The sequence below is a fragment of the Telmatherina bonti genome (assembly GCF_933228915.1).
Source record: "Telmatherina bonti genome assembly, chromosome: 1".
Taxonomy (NCBI): Eukaryota; Metazoa; Chordata; class Actinopteri; order Atheriniformes; family Telmatherinidae; genus Telmatherina; species Telmatherina bonti.
The window spans coordinates 39,490,892-39,503,824 of NC_136619.1; the positions used below are offsets into that span (position 1 = coordinate 39,490,892).

Consider the following 12,933-nt stretch of genomic DNA (forward strand, 5'->3'; position numbering starts at 1 on the left):
TAAAGCAGAAAATAAATAAGTTTAAAAAAAAAAAAAAAAAAAAAATATATATATATATATATATATATATATATATATATATATATATATATATATATATATATATATATATATATATCTGTTTTTATAATAAAGCTTTTATTTTCTTAAAATTGACCGGAAGACGTCTTTCTTCTGCTAAACGAGGCTTTTATTTTTAACCTGCTGACCGGAAGTTATGCAGCAAACCAGGGCGCTTTGACAGTGATGTGAAGATGGCGGCACATTGTCGCTCTCCGCTGCTGCTCTTCTCAGCTGTTTGTCTCGGCAGCGTCGTATCTGTCCTCGGCTTGAAGCCGGCGAGCGGCCCGGCCGAACCGCCGAACCCGCCCGTCGTCAGAGCCGTCGAGCTGCCCATCAAGGATGCACCTGCCGCCGCTGCCGCTGGGGCCTCGCAGCCTCGAAGGGCGACCGGCTGGAAGCTGGCGGAGGAGGAGGCCTGCCGGGAGGACTTGACCCGCCTCTGCCCCAAACACACCTGGACCAACAACCTGGCCGTCCTGGACTGCCTGCAGGACCGCAGAGAGGTGAGCGCTTCTTCCCTGGACGGGTGGGTTCAAACCGGACCATCTCCTGGGCGGTGGTCCGGAGCCACGCCGGCGGTCGGAGTGGTCCTGATGCTGCAGATGTGACCATCCTCACCTGCATCAGCGTGCAAACCCGGGCGGTAAAACGCGCAAAAAATCTCCAGTTTAGCCTGTTTCCTACCTTAAAAATACACCAAACCTCCACAGCAGCTCTTCAGACGTCTTAAACCAGTGTTTTCCAATCTGTTTTGAGCCAAGGCACACTTTTTCTCACTGAAAAACCACAAGGCACACCACAAACCAAAATGGTTTGGGGTTTAAAAAAAAAAAAAAAAAAAAATCCATATTATTAATATAAAGTCCATCTTGTAAAAGCCTCTTGCATAGAAATCAGATGATGGAATTTTATTATCTGGGCCTGTTTGGATGAACACAGAGCTGCTTTTTAGACCAATGAGATCAAATTTGGGTAATTTCTCCCAGCGCACTAGTGTGCCACGGCACAGTGGTTGAAAAACACTGTCTTAAACATACAGTTCCTGTAAAATAAAACTAGTTTTAAGTTAATTAAACTGAGAATTTCCCCATCATATGGAGTTATTATCTATTTTTCCAGTGAAGGGTTAGTTTCAGCCTAATTGCAGACATCAGCTAATCGATTTCCCACTTATCCGCACAAGCAAATGAAGACAGGATGGGACACCAGGGCATAGACTGGTGAAAGGCCAGTAAACTCTCACTGAATCCAGGACTCAGCCGTCCTTCTGCTTCATGCCTCTTCAGCAGCCCTGCTGCAAAGCTTTTCATCTGTTTACCGTGAATTACAGCTGCGATTTAACAGCAAATAAATGCCTCTAAAATAAGAAGACTTGCAGAAACAAAACATCCCAGTCAATTTAGGGTTAAAAGTGCAAAGTAGGTGTGAGATTATAAAGTTCTATAGTTCTTCTTTTGAGATTTTTCTTGCACTTATCACTGCTTAATAATTTTTTTTGTCTTTGACTGTCAGAATTAAATGAATAATTTGGATTAAAATGATAGAGAATATTAAAGAGCGGAGTTTTTGAGTAACTTTACTGTCTTAAATGCATTTATTTAGGGTATAAATGTATATTTAACATGCGTCTGGAAGCTGGTTTAGTAGCAGAAAAAGGCAAAGGGTGATTTGCTCTGAGCTTGTGCCACCTCTGCACTCTGCACACTCATGAATCTTCCTCGGTGAAGTAATTATTGACTTGGTTCGGGGTGAAGCGAGTGCAGGTGGCTGCAGGTTGGAGTTAAACCACAGGCGCTGCTTCTTTCCCTCCTGCTGTTACTGACACCATTCACAGATTCACTTTGTTTTTTGTTTTTTATCTTATGTTTGACCTGTGTGCATCTCCTGTGCTCATCAAACTGTAACTCTGCGTGATTTCAGTCCAGTTCATACATATTTACACTCTTCAGATGTCGTTTAAATCACCTGCCTTGGTCCCTCTTTCCTCTGTTGATCCTCTGAGATTTCTTCTGTTTTCCTGCATTATGCTGAGTCACATGTTGCTGTCAGTAAAGGTCGCTTCAAATGGTGACATTTCTCGGGTTCCACTGTCTCAGATAAAGATTCAAGGCTTATCTTTGATATTTGATTGAAATTCGCATGTTTTGGTTAAATCAAAGGTACAATCTTGGCTTTTATGGATGATTTGTTAATCTAAGATAAATCTAAAACTGATTTTCTATTGTAAATGGAAACCTGCTTCATCAGGTATGTTGATAATGAGGCTGAAGATCGGTTTGGTATTAACTCTGTTAGACAATATATTGGGATTACTTATCAACTTCCTTCAGATAAACCTTTCCCCTCACATTCCTCTGCAGTTGAGGTTGGAAACCATGACAAACTAGATGAGCGCAGCTCTCTACCAAGGCCAAAGTCCAGTTTTACAGCATTTCTTTGTCTGCAATCCACAATTTTTCAAGGCTTCAACTTAAAAGTATAATAGAAATAACTGCTTGAATCTTAAAAAGCTACCTTTTATGGGTTTGTGTAGAAAATATTGGGACCGTTAGGTAGAAATAAGAGTATTTGTTAGTTCATGTAGAGGTTCCTTTATAAAGTGAATCATAATTTGGTAAAACATTTTGCAGAAATGTTCCTGAAAATAAACTGGGCATTAACCTTTAAAGCCATTTTTGTGGCTATTTTTGGTCCATCTGTTTTTCCTCTAAATGTAAAAATGCAGCCTGAATCCTGCAGGCACAGCCAACATGCAGACTTTTCAGAACAGCCTCAGCTGTCACCTCTTGAGGCTAAAAGGATGTGAAATGAACGTATCGGTAGATATACCACCATAAAGGCCAACTGACAGTACATTGGAGCTCAACTGGGACCAAACCTTTACTCATCTGCATGACAGTGACTTCCTGGAGAAAAAACTATTAGTTGTGTAACAAACAAAAACAAAACAATATTACATATTTCATCCAGCTGTTTTTTTTTTTATATACTATTTTCAGTTGCTATTTCTATTTAGTTACTATTGTCGCTATTTACTGACTCCAGCTTGGCTCGTTTTTATGCCATCGTGAGTCAAAAACATCTTTCTGGCTTTATTCCAGCCTATCAGGACCTTTATTTTTCTTCTTTTTCTGGAACTTTCTTTCCACTTGTTTCACAGGAAATAGCTTCAGTTTATTTATTTATTTAAATTTATTTTATTTAAAGCGTTATATGAAGTTACATCAATTGTTCACAGAAGATACTTTTACTTATTTCCTTTATTTTACCAAGAAAGTCCCATTGAGATTAAAAACCTCTTTTTCAAGGGAGTCCTGGCCGAGAGGCAGCAAAATGTAGGAATTACAGCAACGTCACAATTATATTTATAAAAATATGACTTCATCAGATTTAGCATTATGTTAATTTCAATCCACAGTCTTCAACACAAATAGACCAACAAGTACAAGCACAGGGAAAATATTTTACACATAGTACAAGTATTAATCATAATATAAACAGATTGCAGTATGCAGTCCAGTGGACTCACAATAAAATACAGTTTAAGCTCTAAAAAGCCATTTTCATAGCTACCCAGAAGGTTAGCATCTGATAGCTACATATCCGTTTGTACCTTTAAATTCAGATGTTTTTTAAAAAAAAGATTTCATTCAACAAATCAAAACAAATTTTAAAGTCAATCATGTCTTCAATCACAGTTTGTAAAAAAAAAAAAAGGAGCAGTGAGAAGTAAAGTGTCATTATTTGCCCCGTTTCCGTCCAGCCATCAAGACAGTGTAAAAACAAGATTTTTCGTCAGGCACAATCAGCTACCTGTCACAAAACCTGCTGCATGTCTTTCATACTGTACTGGTATTTATCCCATCATCGGCGTTCATCGTTTTCCTCGTAACTGTTTAACACGACTGGTTGCTGAGTAAAGAAAACTGGAAAACTGTAAAGGACGCATCATGTTGGGCGCCGTCTTCTCCATGAGTGATGGGATCTTTCGATTATTACAAAAAATGTGGTAAATAGGGGTGGGAAAATCGAATCGAAAAATTGAAAATTGGGATTTTTTGTTTCACAATTTTAAAATCGATTTTTTTTTTTTTTGTTAAAAAAATTGATTTTTTATTTTCAATTAAATAAAATTAATCCACTGTAAAATTTTTGTCTTTTTTATTGATCTTTTTATTTGTCTTCTTGGGCATTATAGCAGCAGAATGATGGTCTGGCTACTGGGTTGTTTTGTCCTAACTGAAATCAAGAAAAATTATTAGCAAAAAGAAGTTTTATACATTTTTTTTTATTTTAATTTACAAAAATCAGCAATATTGCAATTTAAATCGAATTGGCACCCAAAAAAATCGGAATCGAATCAGGACAAAAGCATATCGTTACAGCCCTAGTGGTAAAGAATGATTTTATGATGGTTCTCTTATCACGGATTTATCATAGAGTCTCAGAATAAACGTCACATTTTATGTCCAGATTTTAAACCTCCTGGATGGGAAGTAAATGTCTGGAAATATCATCTAGCGGATCACCTAAATGATAAACTAGCAGTCCTGAGAAATTCCCCTCCAGCTGCCTCTGCATAGCAATCACTTCATAAGTCTTAAAACATGACCTTTAATATGTTTGTTTAAAAATGTTGCGGCTATTAGGGAGAAATAAAAAGATTTGTTAGTGACTGTAAGTTCCTGAAACTCACCCACACATACAGGTGGCTTTATAACCTGATGATGGAGCATAATTTGGTAAAACATTTGCAGAAATGTCAAATCTATTAGAAACTTTCTTAAGAAAAAAACCCTTTGCATTATAAACAATAATGAAGACCTTAAAGCTTTGTTGCAGGAAACGTCCTTTATACATTTTTTAGTGTTGAAATGATAAAAGATGCTAAAATTGTTCAAAACACGCTGAAATGGCGCACATGTCTTTGTACAGCCACTCGACTTCTTGCTGGTAATTTTTTCCCTTAAACCCAATCAGTCGACCTCCTCTCTTCTTCATCATGCTGACGTCAAACACACACACACAAACACACACACACACACACCTCTCAACCGTGCCTGAGCAATGCCCTCTTTACAGAGATAATTACATCGGTTCAACTCTATAACAGCTGCGCCCTCGTGAAGAGGTAAATGGCCCTTATAAATCTGCCTCTTCTCCACGGGAAGCTACACACTCACTCACACACACACACACACACTCAGCAGTATCAGTATCATCTGAGCCGTGTGGGGTTTCAGGACAGCATTTGAGAGTTTATTTGTGGAGGTCTAAGCCCTGAAATTCGACAGCTGAGAGGCGTCTGAGATTCAGAACAGTGGCTCCAAACTAACTCCTAGACAGCGAGTCACTTCACCTCGGCACTCTGCGTCCACACACACACCGGGCTGCGGCCATTCAGTCAGCTCTGTGTCAATGGCAGCATGTAGGGACACGTCTGCAGGCACCGACGTCTGACTGCACCGGTGGTGCTCGATCGATATCTATCTATCTATCTATCTATCTATCTATCTATCTATCTATCTATCTATCTATCTGTCTATCTGTCTATCTGTCTATCTGTCTATCTGTCTATCTGTCTATCTGTCTATCTATCTATCTGTCTATCTATCTATCATCTGTACATCACATTCATTTAAAGAGCTTTACATGAAAACATTAAAAGCTTTACAGATGATGCAGATGGTTTTAAAATCGATCTGACTGGAAACCAGTGTAAAGATGTTTAAACTGGTGTGATGTGTTCAGATCTCTAAGTCCTGGTTAAAGCTCCAGCAGCAACATCTGGATTAAGACCATTCCAGTCCTCCCAGTCTGCTGGAGATGATCACATGGAGGAGTTTCTTCTGGTCTTTATGGGAATGTAAACTGTCACCTCGCAGCTCAGGACGGAGATCCCAGACTAGATTCGATGCAGTCTGTTGCTTTCTCTTATGAATTGGCTTGCATGGATGTGTGTGTGAAGTGACCTGAGATGTCGTTGTGACGTGTTGCCGTGCAAATTTAGCTGAACTGAAGTGAATAAATTCTGTTGCTGGTAAAAAGCTCTGAGCGACAGCTTCTATGTGGCTGTCAGAAACATACTTGGTGGGGGATTTTAAGAGCCTGAGTGTGCAGGTGTTTAGCAAAGCTGACCCTGACTTTTAACATGTTTTATTTAGTTTATTGTGTTGTACGAGTGGTGCCTACATTCTGCTGAAGTACTGCAAACTGTCCTTTAGAGGAGCTGCTCTCATATGCTCATATTTTAATTTATTATAGACAATTTTTTTTTTTACCAAAATCAAAGCACAAACGTCACCAACAACAATTATTTTTAAAAGAATTCATATCTGAGACAAATTTTATTTGGAGTTGATGTGTTTTTACCAGCTTCTTGCTTAAAAAACAAGGTGCTTAAATGCACTTGTTTTGTCTTTTTTTTTTTCTTCCAACATGCAGCTCATTTGTGTAAACTTGTTGCATTTTATAAAAAGAGAAAAAAAAATACTTGATGTTCAGATGAACAGTGCACAAGTTGCTTTGCGAGCTCTTTTATGTGTGTTTCAACCTGTACCTGATCAGGTTTTGAGGTGCATTGTCGTGTGGGATAAGCCGGCTGCCACTGGGGAGGGTCGTTGCCACGGTAACAGATGCATTAGATCTGGGAATATGAATGGTTTCTCTAAACTTCTGCATGAAAAGGTGCTTGAAAAGCCCAGTATGCTTGCACAGTTGGGATTAATGTGGGTTTGTCCCCTCATGAAATCTGCACATTTCATGTGTCTTTAATGACTTTTGTTGTGAGATGAAAAGAAGAGAAAGTTTAATGTACCTGCGAGGACCCAGTTTTAACTCCGACACATTTTTCCTGCCTTACCACTTCAGTCTGATCAGTTTGTTTCAGAAGCCTTTGATGTGAATAAAGCATCTCTTTGTTAATTAATAACTCATTGTCTGACTAATTGGTAATTTTAATGGAAGAGGCCATTGGTGGGTCTGAAACCTCGTCGCAGTCAGCTCCTCTATGAAACATTTAGTGGAAATGAGGATTTGAAATCCAAAGAAGGGCTTTTTGTTTCTGCTCTCGTGGGCAGAGCAAAGTCATCACAAAGTGCTTTCATGTCTTTTCACTGCAAAGTGATGTGAAGCTAAAAGAGGAGCTTCTGATGCCGGCTTTCCTCGGCTAGCCAAGGATGTTGTGGGCGAGTTTATGAGGAGCTTTCTGCTGCTTTTGTTCATTTTAAAATGCCGCTGTTTGAGAGGGCTTCAGTGTGATGCATTCGCTGTTACTTCTGTTTTGGCCATGATGTTGGTCACATCTTTATGATGGAAAGTAAAAAAAAAAAAAAAAAAAGCAATGTTCAGACCCTTCATTTTTTATCTTTGTGTAATAAATACAATTATCTGCTAATTATCTTCAGAAAATGTATAATACTTACTGCATTAATGTTCATTTACCTCTCAGAGCTTCACCAGGTTGCTCCGTCTGAGAGTAAAATTAAATATTATTGACCAATAGAATAATTTGAATATCATCATCAGTTTTATTATAAAGCTTTTTAACATCAGGCACAGCTGAACAAGGTGCTGAACATCACAGATAGGATGAATAAAAACCTAGAACACATAAAATAAAAATAACTTAAAACATTTCAATAGTTAAAATGTAATAAATCAGTAAAACAGAAAATTTTAATCCAGACATCCATTTATTCATCCATCATCCTAACCGCTTAGTCTAAATAAAAGGTCACACTGAAGCTGCAGCCTATCCCAGCAGTCTTTGGGCGACAGGTGGGGTACACCTGGTCAGGTCGCCAGTCCATCGCAGGGAAAAATCCAGACTATAAAAACTAAATTTAAAACCAAATAAGATCAAATGTTAACTTGAGCTGAAGGTTTTTAGCACTGATTTTTATTAATGGACAGCAAAGAAGTCTGGCAAAAAATTGTAATATGGTTGAAAATATTGTATAGAATTGTACAATAAAATACTAGATTCACCTGTTTTGGAGGTACTTTTTTACTTTCATCCACATGTTTAAAAATATTTTTATTTGGTTTATTTTAATTTACTTCATTTTGGTTAGGTTTTATTTTATTTAATTTTATTTTGTGTTCATTTTTATTTAGTGTTTATTTTATTTTATTTTTTCTTATTTAATCACATATCTACACAGGCTGATTGTCCAGATAAGAACGATGGATCTTCTTCCGGTCTGCTGTAACAGTAAATGGTACAGGAGGTCATTCCTCTGCAGAACAAGAGCCTCACCTTAAACAACTAATATTTGAATATTTATGTTTTCTAATTACATATATTTTTAATTTATATATGGTTCTGATTAAGAAATAAGTCCGTCAGCAGTCTCTGTTTTGTTTTTTTTTTTTTAAATAATTTTTCAAATAATGCTTGTCAGTTCAAACTTTTCTCAGTTAAGACTTCTTATTAATGTAAATCTGGCTCAGAATTTTATTTCATGTGTCAGTTTTCATGGTTTATGAGCGGAAATGATCTTTGCTCTGTGGAAAAGTTTCCTTTTCAGCTACTCAGATTTGTAATCGTGATCTATGTGTGCCGCTTGCCGCCTGGGCTACAAAATTCATTGACTGTGTTTACATTTGGTCTATTTCTCTGTCTTTCCGCAGGAAACTGATATTGCTCCAGACTGCAGCCATGTGAGTATTTCTCCTAAGACACTTTCACACAAACATACATGCACATTAATATTTTTTCTTTACAGAAGAATACGACAGTTTTCTATGTGGGTGTACGACCGTATGTCAGAATCTAAATTCTTACTTACTAAAGATCTAAAAGTACATCCATTAATGTTTACCATCTGACTGTTTTTTCATCTTGAGCCACAATTTACAGAACTTTTATTATGAAATACCTGCAAACTTCACATTTATTTTGTGGGATTTTTAACATTTAAAATGAAAACTCTTCTCTGGAATATTTCCTGCTAAGGATGAGTGGGATTTACGCTTTATTAGTATATAAAGCACAAGTGTGTGAGAATTACTTTCAAGTAGTGGTGCTAATTGCTAATTGAATGCAAACGACCACGTAGTACTCTCAGGCGCCTCGCAGTTTAAGCATGTTATTACCGCTAGTGACAAATGTCAAGATGTTGCACAAGCTGGGAGTGTCCATCAGGTAATAAGGTACAGAACGATACGTAATTCTACTTTGTTATTGGTGCCAATCAGTTACCAGCTGTATTTGGTACCAAGCTACTGCTAATAGCTAATGTCATCATGAAACTGGAGGGAGGACATCACCCCCCATCAAACTTGACAAATTGGCTGAAATAAATGATGCAGCAGGATGAAAAACTCTGGGAAAATGTGTGTGAAAGCAGCGCACGGTGGCCTGCTGGTATAACTTCTGTGAAGAGGAACAGAAACTGCAAACTGTTGCAACGGAGCTTTTCTACTCTAGGCTAGCTAACAAGTTAGCGTTTCTGCTGTTTTTCTACAGTAGCAGTAAATGATGCGACTCAAACGGGAGGATAAAGTAGCTGTCCTGTTTCTAACATAACACCAAAATAAACTTCACTGTTAGACTGAATGAACTTACCTGGAGCCTCAACCTCAGTTCTAACGTCCGTCCCCCCCCCATCATGAACTGTCTACATGTGGTAAACGCTACACCCGTGTAGAATTTCCTTTTCTCTTGGTTATTATTTCTTTTTCTTTCTTGGCTATTTTTTCCTCCCTCTCAATGGGGAAAGAGTCTGAATGCTCAATTTCAGTGAAAATGACAAGTTGGATGATCCACAGTCGTCTTTGCTTGTTTTTCCTCCACCCCCACCAACATACGGGGTTAACAGCTAAAATGTGTAACGGTGTGTTCAGACCAAACGCGTTTTCAGCATGAAGAGTGTCAAGAGGGTCAGGTCTACATGTAAAGTCTATGTGGAGGTGCGTCAAGGAGGCGTTGAGCTTTCTCACGTCGTTTTGAGCGTCACAGGCTGAAAATTTAAAATAAATTTTAAGGTCGACATGTGTCAAAAGCCAGAGATGGAAAATCCGAACGTTTGCCGCTTGACGCAGGGCGTCAACCAATCAGAGCGATAAGCTCGCAGCTCCTGGAGTACGCCGACGATTTATCTGGTGAACCCAGACATGGGGCTGAGATGCCCTACGACAGCGTTCCTCATCGCATGCGGCTCACCGACTCTTGACTTGCGGCTCGTGAAGCAGCCGCTGGCTTTCTGAAAATACTCGCTAAACAAGTCATAATAATCCTCAACGGTGTAGTTCTCTCCACAAACAAGAGCTGCAGGCTGCTTGCAGAAACTTTGCTGTCCTAACGGCCCTAACTGACCCTGTCAGAGTTGTCAGGTTTGGGTGATTTCAGCTGCACCGAACTCCACCAAAGAGCTGCTCCGTCGGTAGCTCCGTATATATATATTGAAAAAGAAACGCCCACATTCTGGAGGCATTATTGTATTTTAACCATTACTCTGTGCAATATTCAGGATAACCATTCCTTGCTAAAAAGCTGAATGTTACTGATTTGGCAACGTAGCAGGAACGCTTTGTTTTGCGGAAGTGGCAGCTCTCTGCTGAGTGTGGCTGTTGTTGCATTAACTTGTTGCTCTTGTTGCGTTTTTGACGCTCGAAACGCGTCTGGTCTGAACACACCGTAAGTTTGTCCCCTTTCGGCTACCGAATTTAAAGAGGGCAGCCCTCTGCCGGGTTTGTTTTACGCTACGAGAAGTCTTTCATTTGGATGTGATTGTGCTTAAACTTCTGTAAAATACTTTTGTAAGAAAGCAATACTTGATTTTTGCTCATAAGAAACCAAATAAGTTTCACACTCTACCTTGTATCGTGAAGATTCAGAATTTAAACAGTATATATTATGATTATATTTCACACACTTGTAAGCAGCTTTGACAAATCTTCAACTTAGACACTCCCAGAACTGATTATGCTCACAAGTTTCACGGCGCTGTAATGTTTAGCCAGGACTTCCACGCTTTCCAGGCTCTTCATCTCCTCTAAGTGCCGTCCGCATTATAAACCTTCATAGTTCAGGGCAGCAAACAGCCGACAGGTTTATGAAATGTCACGAGGCTAATGGACCACTTGGCTGGTCTTTATTACAGCATTGCAACACACTGACCGTAATTAACATGTCACACACAACTGCTGTCTTATTTTGTGGGTGGTCTGGCTGTCGGTCGCTGCTATCTGAAGCTGCTGCAGCTGGAGCTTTCCCAGCAAGAAAATTCTGATAAAGGGCAAAAAAAAAAAAGAGAGAGAGAGAAAAAATGTACAATTTACAGAAAATTGAAGAAATTTTAAGGCTTATTTACATTATTTAAAAAAAAGATTAAAGAATACTTCATAAATCCCAGGGGAGATTATAAAATAAATAGTATTTCCTAAAACTAATGAAACAATTTTAAAATATAAGTGATTACTGAAGATGTTAAAGTTGGATGTCGCAGGTGGGCAAACCCAGAATCTAGTGTAGCAGCAGGACTATGGGGGGGAAATAATTCCCAGGTTGATTTTTGCACCAGTGAACTTGTTTACTTTGCGATCAGCTGACATGTGTTGAACTTGTTGCCCTAATGTTTGCTGCTCTGTAGAGAAAATAGTGCAGTGCAGATCAGGTGCTAGGATGCCAGACACGCCCACCAGGGAACAGGATCACAACAATTACATCATCATCAGACACCACATCATACAGAAGCATCGTGTAAGGATTAAACAGTGAGGAACCGTGCATTACCTGGTTTTAATGTACAGCATGGAGTTTGGAACACTGTGACTGTAATGTACGGCTCCTTGTTGTTTATTCCAAATATACCATGGTCCCACACAATAAACAACTCATAACAAATGGTTATTTTATTTATTTTTTACAAAACTTGCTTAATATGCTAAAGTATAGGAACTATTTTATGTTGTCCACAATGTTAAACAACCGTTGTCAAACTACAGCTAAGTTGTCTTTCATACAAAGATAATTCAGGCCTTTTGGTATTAGAATTGTCACTGACCAGGTATAAATAAAATTATGTTTACTGTGCTCCATCACAACTTTTAAAATCACTTTTAGCTGTAGAAATTTTAATTAATTTTATATTGACATTATTCTGTGTTACATGACCTCATTTCTGCTGTCAAACATGTAGAAATCCAGAATATTTTAGCATCCTGAGGACTTCATGATCAAATCAGTGACCTCATGGCTGCCAAACAATCCCAAATCATCAGTCCTCCCCTACCATGCTTGATAGTTGGCATGAGAGTGTTTGTACTGATATGGTTGGTTTTCTTCAAACATTCTGCTCTGCATATTGAGCAAATATCTCTTTGTTTAAGTTGCAACCCCTCCAAACAAGCTGTTTCTGTTCAGTCTTTTACTAATTTTACTGTATTGGACTTGAAGATTTAACACACTAACTGAGACCTGGAAAGTCTGAGATGGAGCGCTTGGGTTTTTTGCAAGATTTATTGGACTTACAATACTTCCTAGGTTGCAACATTTTGCTGATTTCTTTCCTCCTTGGCATTCGTACACGCCTAAATGCTCCAGACTAACAAACTACCAAACCATCTCTTTTCATAGAACTGCTCACATCGATGATCAATTAATTCAGTGCACTTGATAAGCTTTCCCATATAAACTTTTTAAAGTGGATGTCATCATTATGCCTTTGCTCGGTTTTTGTGCATTTGTAATGGTTGTGGGCACAAAAATGTGGCCTGTTCTACAGTGAGGTGTGTGCATCTTTTGTAGTGAAGTCAGAGGCAGATAAAAGTGCAGGAAAATCTCCATCAGCGCTTTTAGACAGTTTTAGACATCAGGCAGAGCCGGATTATCCAATGGGAATTATGGGCACAGGCCCAGGGGCC

The 12,933-nt window shown here is 38.7% G+C and overlaps 1 protein-coding gene across 2 annotated transcripts in view; it reads left to right on the forward strand.

The window, feature by feature from the left end:
- The first annotated feature begins 249 nt into the window (after positions 1-249).
- Positions 250-12,933, forward strand: part of LOC306757466 (Golgi apparatus protein 1-like) — a 36,516-nt gene continuing 23,832 nt past the window's right edge. For both annotated transcript variants that reach the window (XM_079242517.1, XM_079242518.1), the window contains exons 1-2: positions 250-566; positions 8,698-8,727. In XM_079242517.1, coding sequence (XP_079098643.1) covers positions 255-566; positions 8,698-8,727 — 342 coding nt within the window. In that variant the 5' untranslated portion in view covers positions 250-254. The remainder of the gene's footprint in view (positions 567-8,697; positions 8,728-12,933) is intronic.